Consider the following 25567-nt stretch of genomic DNA (forward strand, 5'->3'; position numbering starts at 1 on the left):
TACCAGAACATCACATAAGTTTATTTCAGATGTAACAGCAATGTTAAAATTGACAAGTTTAATTCTTAACTGCACCAAGTAAACTTAGCCATTTAAGTATTTTTTTAAAGTTATTCCCTCCAAAAAACTGAGGGAGCTTTTCTTTTCCACCACCACACACCATGGTTTCCCAATAGTTCTCTTTTTGGAGGACTTTTCAATTGATGAGTAAACTGCTTTAGATATTTCAGAACTTCCTTCCCCAAATGAAAGCTAATCTGGACAAACTATATATTGCATAGATTTCTCTACAGATTCTTTGCTTTAAAACCTAAATGCAACTACCATACAGTGTAATTTTAACCTATTTGCCCCACAGTAAAAACTATCTGTCCTGAAAAATATGATGGATATATCCTGTGATTTTCCAGTTAACAGAATTGTTCTACTTCAAAGATAATTATCATATATCAAAATAACCAGCTCAACATAGGACATTACTTCAGTCTTTACTGACTCATAGGCATATGAACTTGTGCCCAGCTTTTTACCTCTTCCACATTCTCCTCCTCCTCCATAAGTGGATGGAATTATTCAACTAAGTTTGATGTAGGACAATTAACCCTTTACAAACATTTACAATTCAGGTTAAGTCACTGACTACCGTGGAAAAAGAAACTTTATATATAATGATAGGGAGCCTACACACTCAATTCAAAATTTAATATTTTTTCCTCCTTAAATAACATGTACTTGTCATGAGGCAGCTATTCGGTTTTCAATAACCACATTTAGGGATACATTCATAGGACTGATTAGATAGTCCAGGTGAAATGGTTATAGAAATAGAGGCAGTGTCATCTCAGAAAACCATTTATATACCAAAGTCTATTTTGATATCTGGGAAGTTTACAAAAAGGCTGCTGCATTCTTCAAACTAATTATGCCTTCTGTAACTCAAGCACTCTTCTCTTGCCAAGAGCAAGCTGAAGCTTATTCATGAAGATAAAGGTGCTTAACACTAAACTTTTCTTCCAAGCTTAGATTTGGATTGTTTAAGAAACGAATACCCCCAAAAAACCAGCAAGGTCTTTCTACATTTTTACCATCTTAAGATTAGAACCCTATAAACTCATTCATCAACTGTCTTCTTTTTCTGTATTATTCTTGGCACTCAAGATTGTTGAAGTCTACTGCACTTTGTACTTTCACATTCTCAAATGAAAACTTAAGGTTATAAAGTGTGCATAAACATTTTATAAAATAATTTTGTCATTTAACATATTTGGAAATGAGACTTTATACCACAATTTTACATAAGAGGATAAATATGAATGAAACTTCCTTTTAAAGTCAAATGACAGAAAGCTCAAGCCCTGTGCATTATTTTAAAGTCTGAGAACATTTCTAAATAGTGGAGATGGGACTACAAAAGGAAAACATGAATATTTCAGATGTCTCCCATCTTACAAAGTTATCAACCTGTCAAAGCCACTCCCTGTGTGCCGGAAAATGATCTGGCATAAACCAGTCCTCTCAGTGGAGGAGGTCACAGTGACGTTTGTATTATTAACATTTTACCCTTCTATTTTTCCAAGAATAGAAGCAATATGTTTAATAATTACCCCTGCCTCAAATCCTTAAACTCAATATCACAGGCACTGAGTATAAGCAAATCTGGGATGTCCTCCAACAGATATGCAATAGCACAGCTATGTTATTCTCAAAAATACTATTTTTTCCTATAAAATCAAATGCTCAGTGGCCACACTTTTAACAGCTGGCATTAGGTGACAGTAATTGAATTTTTTGTGTCACAGCCAATCTAAGCTTCCTTTTAGGTATTTTTTAATATGTCCAAGAGAAAACACCTGCTTCAGGTTTATTTAGGGGTAGCGACCTATAAGGACATCAACTCAATTTTTAAGGTTAGACTATTGTTGGGTTTACTGAAGAAAAAGGAACGGGAAAAAATTAAATCACAACACACCTCTTTAGGTCAGTTAAAGGCCATATCTCTAGCTGGGATATTAAAAAAAATTAATCTCACCAGCCCAAATTCTAAAAGTTAATGCCACTAGTAACAATCAACAGCAGGAAAAACAAACCTGCTAACAACCAGCCCACTCATTAGCAAAAAAGCAGTTTAACTCAAATACTTAGACCAAAGTATAACACTAAACCAAACTGCCCCACCCACCAGCAAGAAGAGAAGATATAATTGCTTAAAAATCAACATAAGCTTAGTATTTCTTACAAGGATAACAATGTTCCAACTCCCGAGAGAGTGCTCAGAAGGACTAAAGGTGGAGTGAAGGCAATGTCTAGGGATTAGTATCCCAAAGTGTTTAAAAACCCAAAGTACCACAAACACACTCAACTTGTCTATGAATTAGAGAACAAGATATTGCTGCTGCTTCTTTTTGTCTTTTGAAATATACAATGTTTTGTAGGCTCTGCCCTTCAATGTGAAAACAGGACATTAAATTTGAAATTATTTGACAATTACATTTTTAGGACCATCTAACTTTAACTGCAAAACTAAACAGATCTACCTTTTCTTTCCTTCAAACCACCTCACAAAAATAAGAGAAAACAATTCAAACATGATTATTTTTTTAAAGTCCTTGAAAGTATTAAAACTCTTAGAGAAAAGGAAAGGAAGAAGGAAAAACAAGAACAAGGAGGGAGAAAAGCTTTAAAAGAAAAGTGTTGGGGTGGGGGAGGAATCAATGGGCCTCTCTTTTATTTGGCGACAAGCAAGTGCAAGAAAGTTCATTTGTAATTTGTTCAGTTGTCTGTCTTTTGCACATCTGCATTCTGACCAGAAGGAACTTTGAGGTTTTTCTGCAGCACATGAGCATCTGCGGGCTCTATCCTCTTATAGTAGTTCTTCTTTGTCTCAATAATCTCAAAGCCAAACTTCCTGTAGAAGTCAATTGCCGACTCATTGCTGATCTGGACATGCCTGAGATATAAGAGAGTATCAGAAAAAAAATTAAAATTAAGGTTTCATCAAGTTTTAAGCATTCTCCACAGATAGCTCCAAACATCTGTTACATTCTCTTTACAACTACCAGTAATCAACAAAGGTTAGGCATGCTTACCTAAAACCTTTTGATGACAATTTTACACTTTTAATCTAATTTTTACATTTGTAAGGCAGCTGGCTGAGATTAGAAGGCTCAGTGTTTATTCTTGTAGTCAACAAAGGGAAAAGTACCACAGCTATCAAAATTTTTTCACTGTAAGAGGATAAATGATTAAAAGGCCCTATTAATACACAGAAAAAAAATGATGAAAAATAAAAAACTAGGGTCTCAAAGCTTGAAGATATATCTTCCTTCTGATTGATAAAATACATGGTATGTTTTAAAAATTAAAAACGCAAGCTTTCTCAATTACTCCCAAAGTAACACTGTATAATTCAATCTCTCACATGGCCAAACTAAATTATGAACATCCATGACTGTGATCTTAGTCATAACTCTTTATCTACAGCCTCTTGAGATTCAAGTATAATCTCAGCTAGGTAATCTCTGATTTTGATTATTAAACTCTACTACAAATGATCTACTACAATGTTCAAAGCTATCAACATAGCCTTGAACAAAACACACAAGGTTTTGCATGAGAAAAGTAGTATTAATAGTCTTGAATTCTGAAGGCCTGAGTTTTAATCCTGATTTCATCCCTGTGACTTTGGAGCTCTCATCCTAATATAATAAAGCAATGTGTTCTATCTCAGGTTCCTAATCTACTATTATTAATAAAACAAAACTAAACAAAACTAACAACTACTCGAATACTTTGTAACAACTACTTCCACAGTGTTTCCAAAGGCACAATAAGTGACCAGATTTTAAAGTTTCTAGTAAAGATTTCTCCTGCCAATTAAACCCCTTTGATAAGAACATTAAATATTATTTTACTTACAGATAAATGTTGTCAAAAGTACCATCTTTTTCACAGATGTTTAAGACATGATTTAACATTTTAGTTCCTGTTAATAAAATAAATAACAAACACGTGACTTCATAAATCAACCTTTAAATTATTTATCTATCCACTTGCCATCTGAACTACTTATTGAGTCCTAAAAGAATTTATGAGGTATACACTAGATATCCTTATTCTCCAAAGTTGTGTTCTCTCTCTACAATAGCTACGTATGTTTAAAACTGTTAGCAGAAGACTAACCTTTTTAAACAAGCACTTCCGGGTAGAAGAAAAACAGAAAAAGCAGAAGGGGACGTAAACAGCAAATCTATGTAGGGCTTCCAATAGAATTATGTTAATAAACATTAGTTATTTTTCACCATTTTTTACATAATTCAGTAACCCTTTCTCAGTATTCCTTAAAAAGACCCAAATTAACTTACTAGGTCAGACACATTAACAAATAATATGTTTATGCTTCTCTGAAGAAGTAAAAAAACCACATTTTTTACCTATTCCTAGCCTTCGGTAAGGTGCCAGACATCCTAGTGTCATGATGTAAAGTCTCTTCTGATTCTGTGAATGATCCACCCTACAGCATACCGCACCTACAGCAATATCATTGAAATAGGCTGCCAAGGAAAACATAAAGATATAATGTTGAACAGACAGACAGAATAACACATTTAATCTTTTTCCCTTTTAAAGGACTACACTGTTCCTATCAACATTAAATTTCATCAACTATTTCATGAATATCAATGATCTCAAAGCTCTTATGCCATCTTAGGAAGTTTAAGCCTCCTCTAGAGTATAGCTTAAAAAGTGAAAACACACAGGTATACACTAAGAACACTAAGCATTTCTTTTTAAAATTCAACTATTTTATTCAACTGATTTCTCTGAGATTTTTCTCACAACCTAGACCACTCCCATTTCCTCACTTATAAAATAAGCAAACTAAATTAGTTAACTCCTTCTGCTCTATAAAAAACTAGGGTTCAAGAACAAAAAGAAAGAAAAGAAGGCAGGACAAAAAAAAACTATATTATACCAAGTTTTGCTAGCTCGCCAACCTCCAGCACATCCTTGTAGAACTTGTCATTGTAGCTGACTGGAAAGATGACCTGATTCAATCTTTTCAACTGTTTAATATTGTGTGGTGTCACATCTCCCAGCTCGATCCGGCTACTGGAACAAATCAAAATGTACTCAATAAAACATAATTAGCCCCATTTGTTAATATGAACATATGAAAGGGGTACCAAGTCTTTTTTACATGATTGATAAATCCAACTCTTTCAGAGTTGATTTATAAGCAAATTATCATTTATAAGCAAATTTTGACAGTCATTCAACACAAATTCCACTCATAGCTTTCATATAATTACATACATTTAGGGACAAATATGGTACACAACAACTACTACAAAGGCCAGAAAAACATTCTACAAGTGTCAAAATTTTCCTTGTAGTTCATAGTTCAGAAAAATTTAGATACACCTATTTCTGGTAAAATTACAGTTCCTTTGTCCAAGTATCTTACTTCTAGTAATTTATTCTAAGAAAACAATGGAGGTATGCAATACCATGCACATTCTATTCATGAAAACCGTGGTCTATGAACTACCTACATCAGAGCCACAGAGGTGATATGCAAAATTCACATTCCTGGATACACATACCCCATTTTCAGAACCAGAGTTGCTGGAAACGAAACAAAGGAATCCACCATCTTGAAAATCACCCCAGGATGAAAACTATCCATTAAGAAAGCAACAGGAGTGATATGGTTTGGCTGTGTCCCCATCCAAATTTCATCTTGTAGTTCCCATAATTCCCATGTCCTGAGAGGGACCCGGCGAATCATGGGGGCGGTTGCCCTCATGCTGTTCTCATGATAGTGAGTTCTCACAAGATCTGATGGTTTTATAAGGAGGCTTTCCTTCGCTTCGCTCTCATTTCTCCTTCCTGCCACCATGTGAAGAATGATGTGTTTGCTTCCCCTTCCACCATGTTTATATAGGTTTCCTGAGACCTCCCCATCCCTGCGGAACTGTGAGTCAATTAAACCTCTTTCCTTTATAAATTACCCAGTCTCGGGTATGTCTTTATTAGCAGCATGAGAAACGACTAATAAAAGGAGCATTCCTAAGAAACCACTTGTAATCAAAACAATTGGTTCCATGGAAAAGATTAAAGTGAAAAAGTTTCAGTTCCAATTTCTAACAAAGTATCAAAGTTGTTCTGCCTGCAGAGCTGTAAACAAAGAATTTTTAATAGCTGAAGTGAACTTCACTACTGTTAAAAGCGGATCAAATGTGATAAGGCAAACCTGACAGCATTCTACAATTTTTTTGCTCCATCCGTATTATTTGCCCAAAAAGATGTTGTAGCGTATTGTGTTTTGTAGAGAAAAAGCACATTTCAACTATATTTAACAACGGACTTTTGTTAACATATACAGAAACATGCTTGAAAGGATTTTAATTTGTAGTAGAAATTGTAATTTTAAAAACTGTATTTTGAAATGTTAAAATTTAGATTAAAATAAAAAATAAAAATAAAAAAAAACAACAGCTGGGCATGAAGGCCTGTAATCCCAGCACTTTGGGAGACCGGGGTGAGAGGATCCTTTGAGCCCTGGAGTTCAAGACCAGCCTGGGCATATAACAAAACTTTGTAAGAAATTTAAAAAAAAAAAACTTAACCAGGTGTGGTGGCGTGCACCTATGGTCCCAGCTACTTAGAAGGCTGAAGTGAGAGGACTGCTTGAGCCTGGGAGGTCGAGGCTGCAGTAAGCTATGATTGTGTACCATTGCATTCCAGCCTGGGTGACAGACTGTCTCAAAAACAAAACAAAAAACAGCAACAATTACAGATAAAAAAAAGAAATTTCTAAATTTGATTTATCTGGATAGAGAGGAATATGATGTAATATTTTATCTTATAGTACAAAGTTCTCTAAGATGTATTACTCTATAATGTCCAGTTTGGAGAACATTCTACTTGGTAAGGAGTTAGAGGCAAAAACAAGAGACTTTTACCCCCTATTTAAGTAGTCTGTATGAAGAACACAAAAGACAGCATAAAGCATCGTTTCTGTCATACTTAGCAGTTTTGAAAGGCTTAGCTCATTTGGAACTTTAGCCTTCCTGCCTTGATTATTTTTTATACCACTAATCTGTATTATTTGTTGCAACCAATGATCTTTTCATGTCTTGTATGTCTTCCTAAAATCTGAACATAGTTTCTTAGCAACCACACAGATTAAATAAACAAACATGTTAGTAAAAGGGTAAGAGATTTATATATTTAAAAAACCCCTCAGCACCATAGGAAGTTTAAAAAAATAAAAATAAAAAAATAGACATTTTCTTGTTATAGTCTCTTCCAACTTCTAGTCACTTAAGTATAGTCTTTTCTCATCCCAAGTATTTGACAACCATAATGAATTCCCTGTATGCAATTCATGTTTTCTTTAAGTAGATTACATCTCATTCACAGAACTCCCCCTCTTCATAACACTTTTCTGACTAAAATCTACTGTGCTCACTTTCCCCACTATCTACCATTCACATTAAAAAAAAAAAAAATTGGGAGGCCAAGGTGGGCAGATCATAAGGTCAAGAGTTTGAGACCAGCCTGGCCAATATGGTGAAACTCTGTCTCTACTAAAAATACAAAAATTAGCCCGGTGTGGTGGCACGTGCCTGTAGTCACAGCTACCCGGGAGGCTGAGGCAGAAGAATCGCTGGAACCCAGGAGGCAGAGGCTGCAGTGAGCCAAAATTGCACCACTGTACTTCAGCCTGGGCAAGACAGCAAGACTCCGCCTCAAAAAAAAAAAAAAAAAAAAAAAAAGAAAGAAGGAAAGAAAAATCTGTGGATACTGTTATCCTGTAAACTATAGAATCCTTTATTTTTCTTTTTTTGAGACAGGGTTGCTCTGTTGCCCAGGCTGGAGTGCAGTGGCATAATTACAGGTCACGGCAGCCTCCGCTTCTCAGGCTCAAGTGATCTTCCCACCTCAGCCTGACGAGTAGCTGAGGAAGGCACATGCCACCACGCCCAGCTGATTTCTGAATTTTTTGTAGAGACAGGGTTTCACCATGTTGCCCAGGCTGGTCTACAGTTCCTGAGCTCAAGTGATCCGCCCACCTTGGCCTACCAAAGTGCTGGGCCTACAAGCGTGAGCCACTGTGCCTGGCCAAAATATAGGATCCTTTAAAAATGCAGTAGCTGACAGGGATCACATCTTATCTACACTGTCTCCTGTTTAACTTACCATAGTGCCACAAGTTGGGTGTAGTAATTTTTTTATATACCGTTTATATTAATTTAGAGCATCTCATTTAAAAAAAAGTCTTAGTATTTAAAAAGTGATTTAAAATTACATTATGAAGTTGAAGTATCAACAATAATAGTAACTTAAGAACCTAAAAAGTCAAGCTTCTAAAGTATAAATGAAAGAACCTCAGGTTTTTAAAACTTTAGGAATCATTTGTAGGTAATAACTAGGCTTCAAGCATACTTACAGTTTTCAAAGAATAATACCAGGTATTTCTTGACTTCATACAAGAAGAAAAAGTGGTTATAGTGCACTGTGCTACAATGAGTCTAATAAAAGTTAACTACTAAAAAAAGTTTCCATTAGGGTGGCCAGATAAAGCCTAAATAGAGAAAACAATATTGAACCATTAGGGAATAGGCAGCTTAATCTTCCCCTAATTAAAAAAATACATGTCTTTTTTTTTTTTTTTAAAGCACACCATAGAAATGACGTAGAAAGGGAAAATATCCTGCAATAATATGGCCAGAAATAAGTTTGCTGATAGTCTTCCAATATTTTTCTATGCGCGTTATATATACGTATATACACGCTTTAAACAAATTTGAGATATAAGTATTGTTTGGTAGCTGTTGGAAAAATTAAGCTGTTTTTGAGAAATTAATTTGATTTTTGCAAGAAACAAATATGCTAGAACAATTTCAAAATGTTCACTTAATGTAACCTTGTCAGCAAAACTGAGCTTCAAATATAGTTTAACTCTCATTAACATGATATGTCTGACTGAAATGGAATACTTCTGTAATCCTGATCACTTAGCTCCAAATTATTTTAAGACATGGATTTTCTAAATATATCAAAGTACTATAATCAACTTGTAAATATAAGTTAGCAAGGAACATGGAGTTTAAAAAAAAAGGCATAAGCATACGGGATATGTAGACATGTCAAGAAAATAACATTACTTGAATGTAAACAACCAAAAAGCTTTTAGTTAGAATAACCTATAAAAAATTAAGTTAAAAGTCCAAAGTCTCTATTAAAAACCTAACCTAATGGAGATTTTAAAAATTCTGTCAATCTAAATTTTTCTAAAGTTCTTATGAACATAATAGAGTTGCCTATTTAAAGCATAAATCAATTATATTTCAATAATATTTGAATATCTATGTGTTATGCATCTGGAATGCAAAGGTGTTTACATCTGGTAGGAAAGACAGGTATATACAATGTGCTACTAACAGTGTACGTACATATAGTACAAAAATAATACTAGAATGAAGGTGACAATGGGAAACATCTTGAAGAACGACTAGCTTATCCCGTGGAAGGGCAAGAGATGCAGTCTAATAAAACATGAACAAAACAGCAATGATGTAGTCCGAAAATTAGTCAGTTTGATATGGCTAAAACATCAAGTGTGCTTGTGTATAAATGCGGAAGCTGAAAAAGAACCAATTTTATGACGGCCTCATATATGGACTCATTTGGTTATCTTCTCTGTAATTATTCTCTTGGTGATCTCATTCAATCTTGTAGTTGTGTGGCTTTAATGCTGCCAATTTCCAAATTTCTGTCTCTAGCCTATAGTTCACTCCTGAACTCTACATTCCTAGATCCAAGCAATCTCTAGCAGACACTTTAAAGTGAACATACTGCAAACAATTTCAAATCTTTGTCCCAAAATATGCTTTGCTTGCAGTTTTTCCTGTCAATTGATGGCCTCTCCATCCTTGGCTGCAGAATATGTTAACTCCAAGTCTTTGTTCACATGGTATCTCAAAAAGGCTTACTCTTGACACACTTTTTTCCTTTTCTTTTTTTTTTTTTTGAGACGGAGTCTCCCTCTGTTGCTCAGGCTGGAGTGTAGCGGTGCAATCTCAGCTTATTGCAACCTCCGCGTCCTGGGTTCAAGCAATCCTCCTGCCTCAGCCTCCTAAACAGTTGTCATTACAAGCATGTGCCACCACTCCTAACTAATTTTTGTATTTTTAGTAGAGATGGGGTTTCACCATGTTGGCCAGGCTGGTCTTGAAATTATGGCCTCAAGTGATAGGCTCGCCCACCCTGGCCTCCCAAAGTGTTGGGATTATAGGCGTGAGCCACTGCACCCAGCCCTTGTAATATTCTTGATATGTTTTCTTATCAGGGTTATCTTGGCCTCAAAGAAAGTTTGGAAGTGTTTCTTCCTTTTTGCGTTCAAACCAAATGCGTTTCATTCAATCAATAAAAGAAAGCTTCAGGTATTTTCAAATTAGGAAGTGCACAAATATTTAGGACTACTGTTGATAATTTGACACTTTTATCATTCTGAAATATCCCTCCTTTTTGCTGGCAATACTCCTTGTTTTAAAGTCTACTTTGTTCATTAATACACAGTTTTCTTTCTTTCTTTCTTTCTTTTTTGAGATGAGGGTCTCAACTCTGTTGCCCAGGCTAGAGTGCAGTAGCACAATCTTGGCTTGCTGCAAGCTCCGCCTTCTGGGCTCAGGAGATCCTCCTGCCTCAGCCTTCCAAGTAGCTGAGACCACAAATGCATGCCACCACTTTCAGCTATTTTTTTGTTTTGTTTTGTTTTCGTATTTTTGGAAGAGACAGGATTTCACCATGTTGCTCAGGCTGGTCTTGAACTCCTGAACTCAAGCAATCCACCTGCCTCAGCCTCCCAGGCTGAGATCCCTGCTGGGATTACAGGGATGAGCCACCAGGCCTGGCTTTACAGCTTCCTTCAAATCAAAGTTTCATGTTCTATCTTTTACCTTTCTTTTTCTTTTTACTTTTCCTTGTGTGTCCTTAAAGTGTGTGTAAATAGCATATAGTTGGATCTTATTCTTTTAATCTGCCAATTGGAGTTATCTGGTCCATTAAGATTTAATGGGCCAGGCACAGTGGCTCACACCTGCAATCCCAGCACTCTGGAAGGCTGACTCGGGTGGATCACTTGAAGCCAGTTCAACACCGGCCTGGCCAACATGGTGAAACCCTGTCTCCACTAAAAATACAAAAAATTAGCCAGGTGTGGTGGTGCGTGCCTTTAGTCCCAGCTACTTGAGAGGCTGAGGCAGGAGAATTGCTTGAACCCAAGGACAGAGGTTGCAGTGAGCCGAGATCGCCACCACTGCACTCCAGCCTGAGTGACAGAGTGAGACTGTTCAAAAAAAGATTTAATGTAATTATTGAATTACTGATTTAGTTGATTCAAGTCCATCTCAAGATCGCACCACTGCACTCCAGCCTGAGTGACAGAGCTAGACTGTTCAAAAAAAGATTTAATGTAATTATTGAATTACTGATTTAGTTGATTCAAGTCCATCAGCTTGCAATTTTCTATTTGTACCAAGTATTAACTGTTCTTCATTTTCCTGCCTTTTATGGGGATCAGTTTTGATTGATTCCTTGGCTTTCGGAAAAAAAAAAAAAACTTTTTAAAGTTTACATAAAATTAAATTCATCTTTTTGGTGTATAGTTCTGAGTTTTTACAAATACATATAATCATGTAACCATTACCAAAATATACAATTTAATTACTCCCAAAACTTCCCACATGACCCTTTAAAGTTCAACTCCCAAGCAGCCACTAATCTCTTTTCTGTTCCCCAAAGTTTTGCCTTTTCGAGAATGTCACATAAATGGAATCACAAAATACATAGCTGTTTGTTTGGTTTCTTTCACTTAGCATAATGTCTGAGACTCACCCCGGTGTTGTGCATATCAATAGCTCATTCCTTGTTAATGCTGAATGGTATTCCATTATGTGGATGTACTGTAAATTTATCCTCTTGTTGAAGGGCAGTTGTTTACAATTTTAGGTAACTGCAAGTAAAATTCCTATAAACATTTACATATAAGTTTTGGTATGAACATAAGTTCTTATTTCTCTTAGTAAATACCTAGGAGTGGGAATGCTGGGTCTTAAGTGTATAGGAGTTCTACTGTTCTGAATCTTCATCAGCATTTGGCATTGTTAACTTTTAAAATTTATGCTATTCTAACAGGTATGTAGTGACAATTTATTGTGGTTTTTAATTTGCATCCCCCTAAATAATAAATGAAGTGAGCATCTTTTCATGTATTTCTTTGCCATTCATGTATCATCTTTGATAAATTAATCAGTTCACATTTCTTGTCAATTTTTTAAAAACTGGTTTTTCTTGAGTTTTGGGTGTATTATGGATACTTGTCATTTGTAAGTTATGTATGTTGCAAAGAATTTTTACCAGTCTATGGCTTTTTTCATTTTCTTATTGTTTTTGGGAAAGTTTTACATTTCGACAAATTTATTTCATGGATTTATTTCTGAGTTGTATTCAAGAAATATGCCTAACTCAAGATCACAAAGATTTTTATGTTTTCTCTAGACGTTTTACGTTTAGGTATATGAACTCCCTCTTTCTTAAATCCCCCTCATTTCTTTCTTCTTAAGCAGCCTTCTTGAGGTATAATTTATATACCATAAAAGCCATGTTTTAAGTGCACACTTCAGTGATTTTTTTACTATAAAGTTGTGCAACTATCATTGCAATTCAGTTTTGGAACATTCTCATTACAGTCTCAAAATTCCTTAGGTGCATCCGCAATCAATCCCCTTTCCTACCCCTAGACAGCCACTAAATCTACTTTCTCTTTCTACAAATGTGCCTTTACTAGACATTTAATATAAATGGAAGCACACAAGAAAAGTGATCTTTTGCACTAGGCTTCTTTCATGTGGCATGCTTTTGATGTTCACCTCTGTTTTAACACGTCAGCAGTTTGATCTTTTTATTGCTGAATAGTATTCTATTTTGGTATAGTTTATACCACATTTTGTTTATTCATTCACCAGCTGATGGATATTTGGGCTGTATGTGTATCTTGACTATTATAATGCTGCTATGAATATTGCATAAAAGTCTGTGTGTGGACATATGCCTTAGTTTTTTTTCTGGTAGATAACTGGAAGTGGGATTGCTAGGTTGTATGACAAATATTTTTAGCTTTTAAAAAAACGGTCTGTGGTAGGTACAATAATGCCCCTCACCCCCAACCAAAGGATGTACATGTCATAATCCCAGGAATCTTGAATATGTTACTTTACATGGAAGAACAGACTTTGCAGATGTGATTAAGATCTTGAGATGTGAAGATCAACCATGATTATCCAGACGGGCCTAATATAATCACATAAGTCCTTAATAAACAGAGGAGATATGACAACAGAATACTATTCAGACAAAAAAGATTTTAAGATGCTCTATGGCTGGCTTTGAAGATGAAGGAAGAGCCAGGAGCTAAGGAATGCAGGTTGCCTATAGAAGCTGGAAGAGCCAAGGAAAGATTCTTCTCAAGGGCCTCTAGGAGAAACACAATCCTACTGTATTAGTATCCTAGGGCTATCTTTAAAAATTACCACAAACTCAGTGGCTTGAAGCAACAAACTTATTCTCTTATAGTACAGGAGGCTAGAAGTCCAAAACCAAGCTGTCAGCAGGGCCATGTTCTCAAAACTCTAGGAAAGAATCTTTCCTTGCCCCTTCCAGCTTCGGTGGCCCCAGGCTTGGGGCAGCCTACCTCCATCTTCACATTGTCTTTGTGGTGTGTCTGTTTCCTTTACTCTTCTTACAAGGACGCTAGTCATTACATTTAGGACCTGTTCTAATTCATATGAACTCAATTATACCTGCAAAGACCCTATTTCTAACTTAGCTCACATGCTGAGGTTCCAGATAGATGATAATTTTTGAAGGACACTATTTAAAATCACTCTGTCTGCCAACACCTTGATTTTAGCCCAGTGAAACCCATTTCAGACATTTAACCTCTAAACTGTGGCTGTGACGTTTATATTTCCATCAGTAATGTATTAGGGTTCCAGTTTCTCTACACCTTTTATTGCCTTTCTGTTAATAGCCACTCTACTGGTGTGATGTGATATCTCATTGGACGTATTTCTCTACTGACTAATGATGTTGAGTATGTTTTTGTATGGCTATTAGCCATTTATTTATATATATATATATTTTTGGTAAAATCACTATTTAAATCTCTTGCCCATGGTTTAGCCCTGAGAATAAACCTAGAATTTTTACACTAATTTTGTACTCCTGTTTTTACATTGGATTGCTTGTCTTACTGAGTTGTAAGAGTTCTTTATATATTCTGGATACAAGTCCTTTATCAGACAGATGATTTTGCAACTAATCTCAATTGTAGCTTGTCTTTTCATTTTCTTACCACGGTATCATACTAATGTAAGGTGTTAGTAATATGAGAAAACTGGGAATTCTTTACAGCATCTCTGCAATTTTTCTATAAATCTAAAACTACTCAATTTTTTTTTTAATTAGTGGAGGAACTATTAGCGTAAGAGATAAGGCATTTCAGCCAACTGCAATTTGTGAACCTTTCTGGATTCTAATGTGAAAAAAAATCTATTTTTAAAAGACATTTACAAGACAGAAAATAAGTACAAACTGGATATCAGATCATAAGATAATACAAGGTATTGTAATTGTTTAAAAAATCCTTCTCCGTTAAAGATTCATATTAAAGATATTAAAGGCCAGGCATGGTGGCTCATGCCTGTAATCCTAGCACTTTGGGAGGCTGAGGCAGGTGGATCACCTGAGTTAGGGAGTTTGAGATCAGCCTGGCCAACATGGCAAAACCCCATCTCTACTAAAAGTACCAAAAATTAGCCAGGTGTGGTGGCGCACACCTGTAATCCCAGCTACTCAGGAGGCTGAGGCAGGAGAATCGTTTGAACCTGGGAGGTGGAGGTTTCAGTGAGCTGAGATCACGATGCTGCACTCCAGCCTGGGTGACAGAGCAAGACTCTGTCCCCCCCCCCCAAAAAAAAAAGACAAAAAATATTCATATTAAATATTACAGTATTTAGAGATAGAAAAGGATACTACATCTAGAGTTTCTTTTGGAAGTGCCCCAGCAAAAAAGGAAAAGGGAAAAGTATAGGTCAAACAAAGATGAAATAAAATGGGAATCAATCCTACTTACTGTAGTTGATTGATGGGGCTCATTCTACTGTTTCATTTCATAAATGTTTAAAGATTTCCACACATACACCATGGAATACTACATAACCATAAAAAAGAACAAAATCACATTCTTTGCAGCAATATGGATGCAGCTGGAGGCCATTATCCTAAGTAAATTAAAGTAACAGAACACTCAATACTGCATGTTCTCACTTATAAGTGGGAGCTAAACACTGGGTACATATGAACATAAAGATGGGAACAACAGATACTGGGGACTACTAGAAGACGGAGAAGGGAGGGAGGGGCAAGAGGTGAAAAACTACCTGCTGGGTATCTTGCTCACTACCCAGGTGACAAGATCAATTGTACACTAAACCTCAGCATCATGCAACATACCCACGTAACAAACTGGTACATGTACCCCCTGGATCTAAGATAAAAGCTGAAAAAGAATCCCTAACAAAAAGTTAAATAAAATACAAACATTACTCATTATATAAGGTACAACAAACTGCAGTACTTTCCAGGCATGTTATTTTTGATACTAAAACTCAAAGTAGAAAGTAAATGATTCCTCGTTTATTTCTTACTATATGAACAAGTAAAAGGAGGCAAGACCTTCAAACATTTAAAACACGATTTATCAATCCCCAGCTGTACAAGGCTTCAGTTTATATAGAACAGAAATTGAATGAGAGCTGAATGAGTGAGCCTTCCATTTAAGTACCAGATCACTCTTCCAAATTTCAGCAGTGTCCAGACAGTCTGTTATCATCTTTGCTTTTGGAATAAACACCTATAAATACATGTTCTGATAGTTTTTTTTTCCATCAAAACTAGTGTCAAACGCTTTTAAGGTATGAATGGGCAATTTTAAAAATGATTTATATAATGCAGTCTAAATGTTACCCAATGAGACTGAAGCAATGCTAATGTTAAATAAAAACTAGGTAGTAAAGGGAAATGCACTTGGACTTTTTAAATGAAAGAATTCTCTTTTATAACACATTGCTTTGACAGCTATTTCCTGAAACATAACTAATTCATAGCATATAACCTTTGATTATGGGACTATATGAGACTACCAAGGATGTCTGTAGTAAGAAGGTCAAAGAAAAGAATGTAAGAAACACTTGAATTTTAGACGTAAAAGAACAGGAACCTACAAAGATGTCCAAGAAACAATGTTCAAGAGAAGGGAGGAAAAAACCTGGAGAGTGAGTAGTGTTACAAAATCAAAGAATGGATCCCAAACCTGGTTATATACCAGAATCATCTTGCCAGTTAAAAATTCAGATTCTCAAATTCCACCTTGGCAGCTTTACTTTTGTAATTAAGCTTGTTATGTAAATCATCATCCAAATTTAACACCCATCTAAATTAAATTTCCCACGGCATGTGCGTAAATTCCTAAATCTGAGAAATCTGTTGAGGGAAACAAGGGCTAAGGATGGGCATAGAGAATGGGTCATTGGAAAAACTATCCTATATGATTACAATGGATCATGAATTGTTTGCTTACTTCTGTTAAGAATGTAATATAATGTAACAATGTAGACTATCTTAATTTATCAGTAGTTTAAGACCTTTACTCTGTATATAAGACACAAATTGCCAGCCTGAGAGTTAAATCAGCCATGTGGTCACATCTGTTTGACCCACAGGTTTTTTGTTTGTTTGGTTTTTGAGACAGTCTCCCTCAGAAGCTCAGGCTACAGTGCAGTGGCTCGATCTCAGCTTACTGCAACCTCTGCCTCCCAGGTTCAAGCGATTCTCATGCCTCAGCCTACTGAGTAGCTGGGACTACGGTGCCCGCCACCATGCCTGGCTAATTTTTGCATTTTTAGTAGAGATAGGGTTTCGCCATGTTGGCCAGGCTGGTCTCCAACTGCTGGTCTCAAATTCCTGGTCTCTCACCTCGGCCTCCAAAAGTGCTGGGATTACAGGCGCAAGCCACCGTGCCTGGCCTGATTCACAGTTTTTCCTTTTTGTTTCTGGTTTTTACATTAAGTTCGATGCTAATATTTAAATGAAATGATTTTACATAAAGTCTCAAATTGCAGCTTCTCTTGCTTTACTGATTTACTTTACGTGGTTCCTGTTGGCAGTAGAGTTTACAGCCCTAACTGTAGAAAATTGAAGACAGTTGTTATTAAATACACTAAATTACTCTCTCAGATCAAGTAAACTGGTGTGATGTGCTACTTTTTCTTGTTTTTCAGATTCATAACAATCAAACCCCAAGGCATTTTCATACCAGAATTTTTAGACTAAGGAAAAGTGGGACAGACTGTGATGTAAATAAGAAACCGCTACTGCCAAAGTGCCTACAGATACTTTATATTAAGTCCTTAAATGTGAAAAATGCAGTTATTTTTCTGCCTCTTTATAGACTCCCATTGGCTATTAATTTGTGCCACAAGATTATAATTTCATGTACATAACTTCTGGGCTTAGACTATGCTAGTAGGAAAACTTTACCCTTGGCCTATAAATCAAGCAGTGTGATGAGTTAATGCACACTCAATTTTGGCACAGCGATGTCAGATATTATGGACGCAAATGTTTTTAGCTATTCAACCCATTGCCAATTATGCTCATAATTGTAAAAACATTTAGTAGCAATATTCTGAAAGGCCACAAGATGGGGATATGACTCCACAAAAGTGGGTCTCGGTAAAAAGTGGTTTTTTTTAAGAAGGATGGTTTCACTATATTGCCCAGGGGCCTTCAACTGCTGGGCTTAAGTGATCTTCCAGCCTCAGCCTCCTGAGCTATTGGGACAACAGGCACCACATCACCACACCAGGCTCAAAGTGTGAGTTTTAAAGTTATATAACAAAAAGTGAAAATGAAGTATAGAGAAAGCTTAAAGCCTGTTTATACTTTTAGTGAGTATTAAGAGTACCTTGGCACATAATTTTAACTGCCTGTTCATTTGTTGTGCAGAGTATTTGATCTGGACTGGATCTACTCCCCCTTCATTTTACAGATGATGAAACTAAACCCCCAAGAGACAAATGTACCCATAGTTATACAGACAGTTATGGATAAAGCCAGAATCAAGCCTATGTCTCTTAATTTCCATTGTAGCACAAGATCAGTCACACCATGTTCTGTCAAAGGAGTGACCTTTACCCCTCAAGGTCACTTTTTTAAAAAAGGGAGAGAGATCTATCGGTAAACATTTTTCTGACGTATACTGATAAAGGTGCATTTGCACAAAACTCAAAGCATCTTTTAGTAAGGATCAAATGGTCCTTTGATTTAAAAATGTCAAGGGGTTAGAAGGGAGGTAATTTTTTCTTTGCTAGCAGTAATGTTTCTAAACTCTTACCCTGTAGTAAATTACATGAAAGAGTGATTCCTCTGGAAAATAAATTCCTTCAACCTGAAAGTAAGCCCATTCAGAATTTATCACACAGTTTCAACACTAACTGCTCATGAGGTCACCTGTCACCCACTGAGATTTCTACCTCATATGAACTATATTACCGTTTCTGTCCTTACAAGGCACCTCTGCCCTGCTACAAACACTTATTCTTGTATCTTACCTCTTCTATAAAACTATAAGACTTAGGGCAGGATCTCAGATTATTTCAGGGAATTACTAAATTACTTTTAGTAAGTTCCATCTTACCTAGATTTTACAGCAGGGTTTCTCAATCTCAACATTAGCATTTGGGGCTACATTATTCTTTGTTGTAAAGGGCCTTTCTGGTACACTGTAGAATACTCAGCAGCATCCCTAGATTTTACCCACTGGGTGCCAGAACTCTCCTACATCCTGTTAGGACAACCAAAAGTGTCTTCAGACATTACCAATAATTGGGAAGAGGGGGTGGGGGGTTGCCCTAGTTGGCAGTTACTGTTCTAGAGGTTTGGCAGTAATTTTAAAAGTAAAAGTGGGGCTGGGCATGGTAGCTCAGGCCTGTAATCCCAGCATTTTGGGAAGCTAAAGTGGGCAGATCCTTTGAGTCCAGGAGTTCGAGACCAGCCTGGGCAACATGGCAAAACCCTGACTCTATTTCTTTAAAAAGCGAAGGTGGGGTGGATCAGCTCTCCAAACAGTATGCCTGCAAGTATCAGAGGTATAAAAATCTCAGCAATTATATGGTTGGTTACTAATGCTAAATACACACATGGGTACAATCTGCTCAAGAATATAACCTAAAAAGAATCAAATTATTCTGTGGAAAATTGTTTCCACTGTCATCCACATATTCAGTTAAGAAAGCTCCTTGCCAGCTTATGGCTTTTCTTTCACTGCCATCTAAATGTTAATGTTTTTATTTCCAAATCTCTGAATCCAAGCCAATATTTCTGACTGGTTACTGGTGATCTCTACAAGAATCTCAAATTCAACACATCCAAAAGCGACAGCATCACTTTCCATAAGAAATTAGAACTACCTCTACAATCTATGAAGAGCCCACCGTTCATCCAATAGAGAAATTTAGTTTTCTATGTATTCTTTATGTCCTATTTTAATCTCTGTTAATTCTGCTTCCCCAGATACCTACAAAATAGAACTGGCACACAAGCTAGAATCTTTGGCCATTCCTATTCAGATTCAAGCCATTCCCTTAAAAGACAACCAAGGCCCAGAGGTTGAAACACCTTTATTAGTGACCCTACTGCTAGCTATCATTTGTGGTACATAAAACTAAAACTTGGTTGCTTTTAGTTCAATGCTGTTTGCATTATAGTAAGTTTCCTTTAAAATAAGTAACAAATTATATACACTAGAAGCAGGGGAACCCAAACATACCTTTAAATATGCCCTAATTTTCTGGAAAAAGAAGTGTTTGAAGTGCTCCTAAGTACAAAATATTTTCCTTGCTTATCCTTGTTTAACAAGTTTCACCTCTAAAAATTTTTATTTCAAATGACCTGGGCCCTAATGTCTCACCCCTACTCTCTAAAGAATATCATCTTTGTTTTACAATTTGAAGTTAAGGCAATCATCATCCCAATTAATAACTGGGTAAGTTATAAACAACTTACGTCACAAAATGACCAGTAAAAATGGTATATGTCCAAACTTCACTAAATAATCATCAAATCTTTAAAAAGGAAATGCCATTTATCACCTAATCAGCAAAGTAAAACCAGAGTTAAAGCAAAATGTGAATATTTACTCAAAGACAACTTGTAAGGAAGCTATTAGTTATTTCTATCATTTTAATGTATTTAAATGTATTGAACGCATCGCAAAGAAAATTTATACCATTCATGGCTGAAATGTCAGCCACAATATGTTTTCCTGAGGTTTTTCCACGTGCCCTTCCCTTTCGTTAGCCCTTGGAAAGAGAAGGACATTCTCATACATTGCTGACAGAATAAATTGCTACTATCTTTTTGGAGGTCAACTGGCAAGAAACACCAGAGCTTTAAAAATGTCAGTACCTTTTGATCCAGAAAATTCATTCTTAGGAAATTATCCAAAAGAAGTAATTAACGATGTGTGTCAGGTAGTTTTATGAACAAGCATTCACTACAGCACTATAGGTGACTGAGGTAAGAAGCCTCTGGAGTTGGAAAACAAGTTTCTGATAGAGGCAGAATATAGCTTGCACTAGCTCAAGAAAGATGAATACTTCCAATTACCTCTTCCCTACCCTTTCACAGCAGACCAAGTGACTGAATGGCAACACTTTAACCAAAAAACCAGAATCGCCTCAAAATCCTTCAACACAGAGGTATAAACAGCCATAAACCTTCTGTTGGCCCACAAGTTGAAACATTTAGAAATATCTACCATCTGGGATGGGAAGTAGATTCTAAGGGAAAAGATCCTGTTTTATACAACTTTGGCTTTTTTATGGGTTTAGCACAGGACCGTCCAACAGATATACAAGTGACATACAAAATTTAAAAATGTTTTAATATCTTGGGAAGACTTCCTTGATATAACAAAAAAAAGTTTAGTATTCACATTTACAAGGGGAAGAAATCATTTCAACATGTAATCAAAATAAAACTTATTTTACCTTAAAAACTTTTTCATTCAAGTTTAGTATCCACATTTACAAGAGGGAGAAATCATTTAAACATGTAGTCAAAATAAAACTTATTTTCCCTTAAAAGTTTTTTTTCATTCAAGTTTAGCATCCACATTTACAAGGGGGAGAAATCATTTCAACATGTAGTCAAAATAAAACTTATTTTACCTTAAAAATTTTTTTTTATTCCAAGTCTTTAAAATCCAGTTTACTACACTTACAGCACGGCCCAATTCAGCTACTCATTTTCCTTAGAAATATTCGATCTGTATTTACATTTCACAAAATCTGCAGTAGATCCACATATCTAAGTTGTTTCAAACATAAAAACGGACCAATAACTGTGAGTTTTTTCTTTTTGAGACAGGGTCTCCCTCTGTCACCCAGGCTAGAGTGCAGTGGCATTATCATGCCTCGATGCAGTGCAGCTTCAACCTCCTAAGCTCAAGTGATTTTCCCAACTTGACTTCCCAAGTAGCTGGGACTACAGGCACACACCACCATACCCAGCTAATTATGATTACTATTTTTTTGTAGAGATGAGGTCTCACTATGTTATAGCCCAGGCTGGTCTTGAACTCCTGGGCTCAAGTGATCCTCCTGCTTTGGCCTCCCAAAGTGTCGGGATTACGAGTGTGAGCCACAGTACCCAGCTGAGAATCAGCTTTCACACTTTAAAATTTAAAATTTAGTTCTGTCATACAAGGCACATTTTTTCTTTTTTTTTTAAAAGTCACTTTTAATTGAGACCCAATGACAAAAGGTGGACAATAATCAATTTGGTAAAACAAATTAACAGTACCCTTTAAAGTTTCTGTTTCTATGTTTACTAATGGCTTCCCCACATAGGCAATATCATCTAGACTATGCTAGAGTTTTCAATGACTCCATCATAAGGACTAGTGATGGTAACAGAAGCTTTATCACTTTGAACTTTACCGATGTTATCAAACTGAGACACTGTATCTCCTTCTTTTACATAACATTAACAGTTACTTTTCTAATCCCTTCTTCAGTGTCTGAGAATCTGAACTGAACAAGCTGTCCACATACAGCATTAATTGTTTTCAGAAAGTTATGTGGATGACTATACTTGCATGAAGGATAATCAAAGAAATACACATAATTTGGCTTCAAAACGTGAACATTACTACATGTTGGAAAACAGTGAAACAAATCAGCTGCCCAGCATTCCTGCTCCAGGTCCTCAGTACACAGACTGCAGATATCTTACCCGGGAAATGGCAACTATGCCACAGACCACAAGGTACATTTCAACTGCTCAATCGCCAACTGTAGCTAGACACGACTGTACTAGACAGAACAATAAAACTGTGCCATTAAGTTAGGCATTGAATAGACTTAAATATAGCTCTCACGTTCACGATGGGAAGAATGTGTCTACTGGTTACTACTGGTATTCTATTGGTTACTGCAGGCTGCGTTTAAAAAAAGATGAAGGCCAATCATTTGAATAATTGAGAAAGAGTATCCCTTCAGATAGCACACAGCTGAAAGCCACAGGCAGTACCTGGAAGAAAAAATTAGGAGTCCCAATAACACTTCCCACTCTACTGATCACATGTGCAATAATATTCACACAACAGAAGTAAGGATCTTTGAAATTATGATAAACAGGGAATATATCTTGATTCAATAAGATGAGTGCTTGGACTACTAAGTGACTTTAAAAAATCTTTTCCAACTCAGAAAGTATTGATTATTCTTTGTTTAGAGCTTTACTAAGAGTTGTCTGCAATTTCAGGAAGAAATTACACCACTAATGGCAACACAACATGAGTCAACAATGCACACAACTGTATAGGCAGCAGACATACTTTCTAAATTACACGATGATTCTATTTACAGATAGATGCAAACACTTGATCTTATGCTTTATGGCATAGTTGTGCCACATCATTAAATACTGAAATAAATTTTATTATAAATTACTTCCCTTTTATTTTTCTTTTATATTAGAGAGAACAGTACATTGATTTTTTAAAAAAAACTTATGGTGTAAGTAGGTTATATTTTATATGAATTCATCTCAACACAGCAAGGGCACATTACAAAGTATTTGTTAAAATTCACTATCTCAATCAACAAACCACAAATTGTTTCACAGAAAGAAGTATAAACTGTAGGTTTATAAAAGGTGTCAAATGCTACGTCAGCCTGACTAGCATTTGGTTTTGCTGAAAAACAAAACAGCAATAAACCCTTAAAAAAAGTTCTGTTTTGTTTTTTTTTTTAAGACCAGTTTTCGCTCTGTTGCCCAGGCTGAAATATAGTGACAAGATCATGGCTCTCTGCAGCCTTGAACTCCTGGGCTCAAGTGATCCTCCTGCCTCAGCCTCCCAAGTAGCTGGAACTACAGACTTGTACCAGCATGCCTGGCTTTTTTTTTTTTTTTTTTTTTTTTTTTTTTTGAGACAGAGTCTCACTCTGTCGCCCAGGCAGGAATGCAGTGGCACGATCTCAGCTCACTACAACCTCCACCTGCCAGGTTCAGGTGATTCTCCTGGCTGCTTTATTGTTTGTAGAGACGAGGTCTCACTATGCTGAGATGCTAAAAGTATTCCTTTTGCCCCTTCCCAGTCCATATGCTGTCAGAGGTAACCACTGTTCGGAGTTTTTAAAGTTTTGTTTCTGACTGCAGAATCTTACATTTTAATTTTATTTGGTAAAATGGCTCCCTTTACTATTCCAATTAGTAGTCTACATTGTTCCATATTTATATTACTGCTACCTACTTTCCCATCTTAGTCACGTATTCACATTTTGTTAAAGACATTTTTTATTAGAACTAATTTGCACTTCTTTACTACAATTGAAGGCTAAATGATTTGGTTTTATTATACTTTCCATTACACTGCCTAATTACATTGCCACCTCAGTCATGGTTATCTGTGGCATACCTTCTTGCTTGAAATCGCCTTCCCTAGAGAAGAACAGATAAAAATATCACCCACAAATTCAAACTACAATGTCCCTGGTTCATAAAAACAGCCAACCTCAAAAGTAAGCAACATTTCCTAGTATATCTCAAACTTCTACATGTGCATATAAATTACATTCAGTAGTTAACCGGAAATTTATCTTCTATGGAGGAAAGACATGCCAATACAATGGAAAGTCCTACTGCTACTACCAATAAAAATACTCATGGTAAAAATATGAAGAAAAACCAGCTAAGTTTTAAGTTTCAATATGATAGGCAACAGTGTACAATTTTAAATATTTGACTGGTTTCGTGTTGGGACTTCTGCAGTTTCCAATTTTAGATATTTCAATTTACTGTTTACTTACCTCAATATACAATAGAATACTTAGCAAATAAAATTTCATACAAAAGCCACATAACCAGGACCACTGTTTCGTTTTTACAGGCCATTCCAAATTAAGAGTCAGGACTTTAAAATCGACTACACCGTGCACTGTGGTACAAGTTTTGGAACTCAAGGCGCTTAACTTATTTTAAACCTATACTGTTGTAGGTTCGGTATCCGAACAAGCACAAGTAAGATTCACACAACTCATTTGTTGAGTGTCTTAAATACAGACTTAGAAGCAAAAAAAATTAAAAAGTTTCATCTCATCTGGGAGTTAGTTCATTTGTTAAGTTAAAGGGATTATTCCTGTGAAATCATCTTAAAGGTTTACAGTAAAGAACACAATTCTAAGCTCCCAATCATAAGAAGTAATAGGAACTTCACAGGCATAGTTACTGGCATAAAGGTACAGATTCAATAGTTTTAATTGGCCAGTTACTCATTTCTAGGGATCTGCCTTCATCAGGTTACATGTAAATACCCATTTTAAACAGAGATAATTGCTCCATGAATATATTAATTCAAGGTAGATTGTGAATAATATGACTGTTCAGCTTCATTTCTATCGCCAAGTTATGCATCAGAAAGAACATCACAGCCTATGGAGACTGAACTAGATTGAAGATTTTGGATCTAAACATACAGAATAATTTCCTGGCAACCCCCTTCGTAAATCCATGGCAATTTCAACACTGGGAACTCTTCAGCCTCATTTTTCTTACTTAACAGAACATGACAAACAAGTACTGAGTGCCTGACAATGAGTACAAAAATGAGTAAGAGTCAGCAACCATGCTCAAGAAGTGCAGTATATGCCGCGCTCGGTGGCTCACACCTGTAATCCCAGCACTTTGGGAGGCAGAGGTGGGTGGATCGCTTGAGCTCAGGAGTTTGAGACCAGCCTGGCCAAAACAGTCAGACCCCCGTCTCTACAAAATATACAAAAAATTAGCAAGGCGTGGTGGTGCGCGCCTGTGGTCCCACCGACTTGGAAGGCTGAGGCGGGAGGATTGCTTGAGCGGGGGAGGCAAAGGTTGCAGT

General features: G+C 36.3%; 1 protein-coding gene across 4 annotated transcripts in view; it reads right to left on the reverse strand.

Moving 5' to 3' along the window:
• The window catches only part of NAA50 (N-alpha-acetyltransferase 50, NatE catalytic subunit), a 27535-nt gene continuing 1968 nt past the window's right edge, over window positions 1–25567 (reverse strand). Inside the window, exons 2-5 of one of the 4 annotated variants that reach the window (XM_004036075.5) lie at window positions 4973–5109; window positions 4431–4550; window positions 3916–3982; window positions 1–2947 (exon numbers count right to left, since the gene is read on the reverse strand). In XM_004036075.5, coding sequence (XP_004036123.1) covers window positions 2770–2947; window positions 3916–3982; window positions 4431–4550; window positions 4973–5109 — 502 coding nt within the window. In that variant the 3' untranslated portion in view covers window positions 1–2769. Of the gene's footprint in view, window positions 2948–2987; window positions 3225–3915; window positions 3983–4430; window positions 4551–4972; window positions 5110–25567 lie in introns of those variants that run through there. The other 3 variants (XM_019024123.4, XM_055381653.2, XM_055381652.2) reach the window with 3 other exon arrangements.

This window comes from Gorilla gorilla, chromosome 2 (assembly GCF_029281585.2).
Source record: "Gorilla gorilla gorilla isolate KB3781 chromosome 2, NHGRI_mGorGor1-v2.1_pri, whole genome shotgun sequence".
Lineage (NCBI taxonomy): Eukaryota > Metazoa > Chordata > Mammalia > Primates > Hominidae > Gorilla > Gorilla gorilla.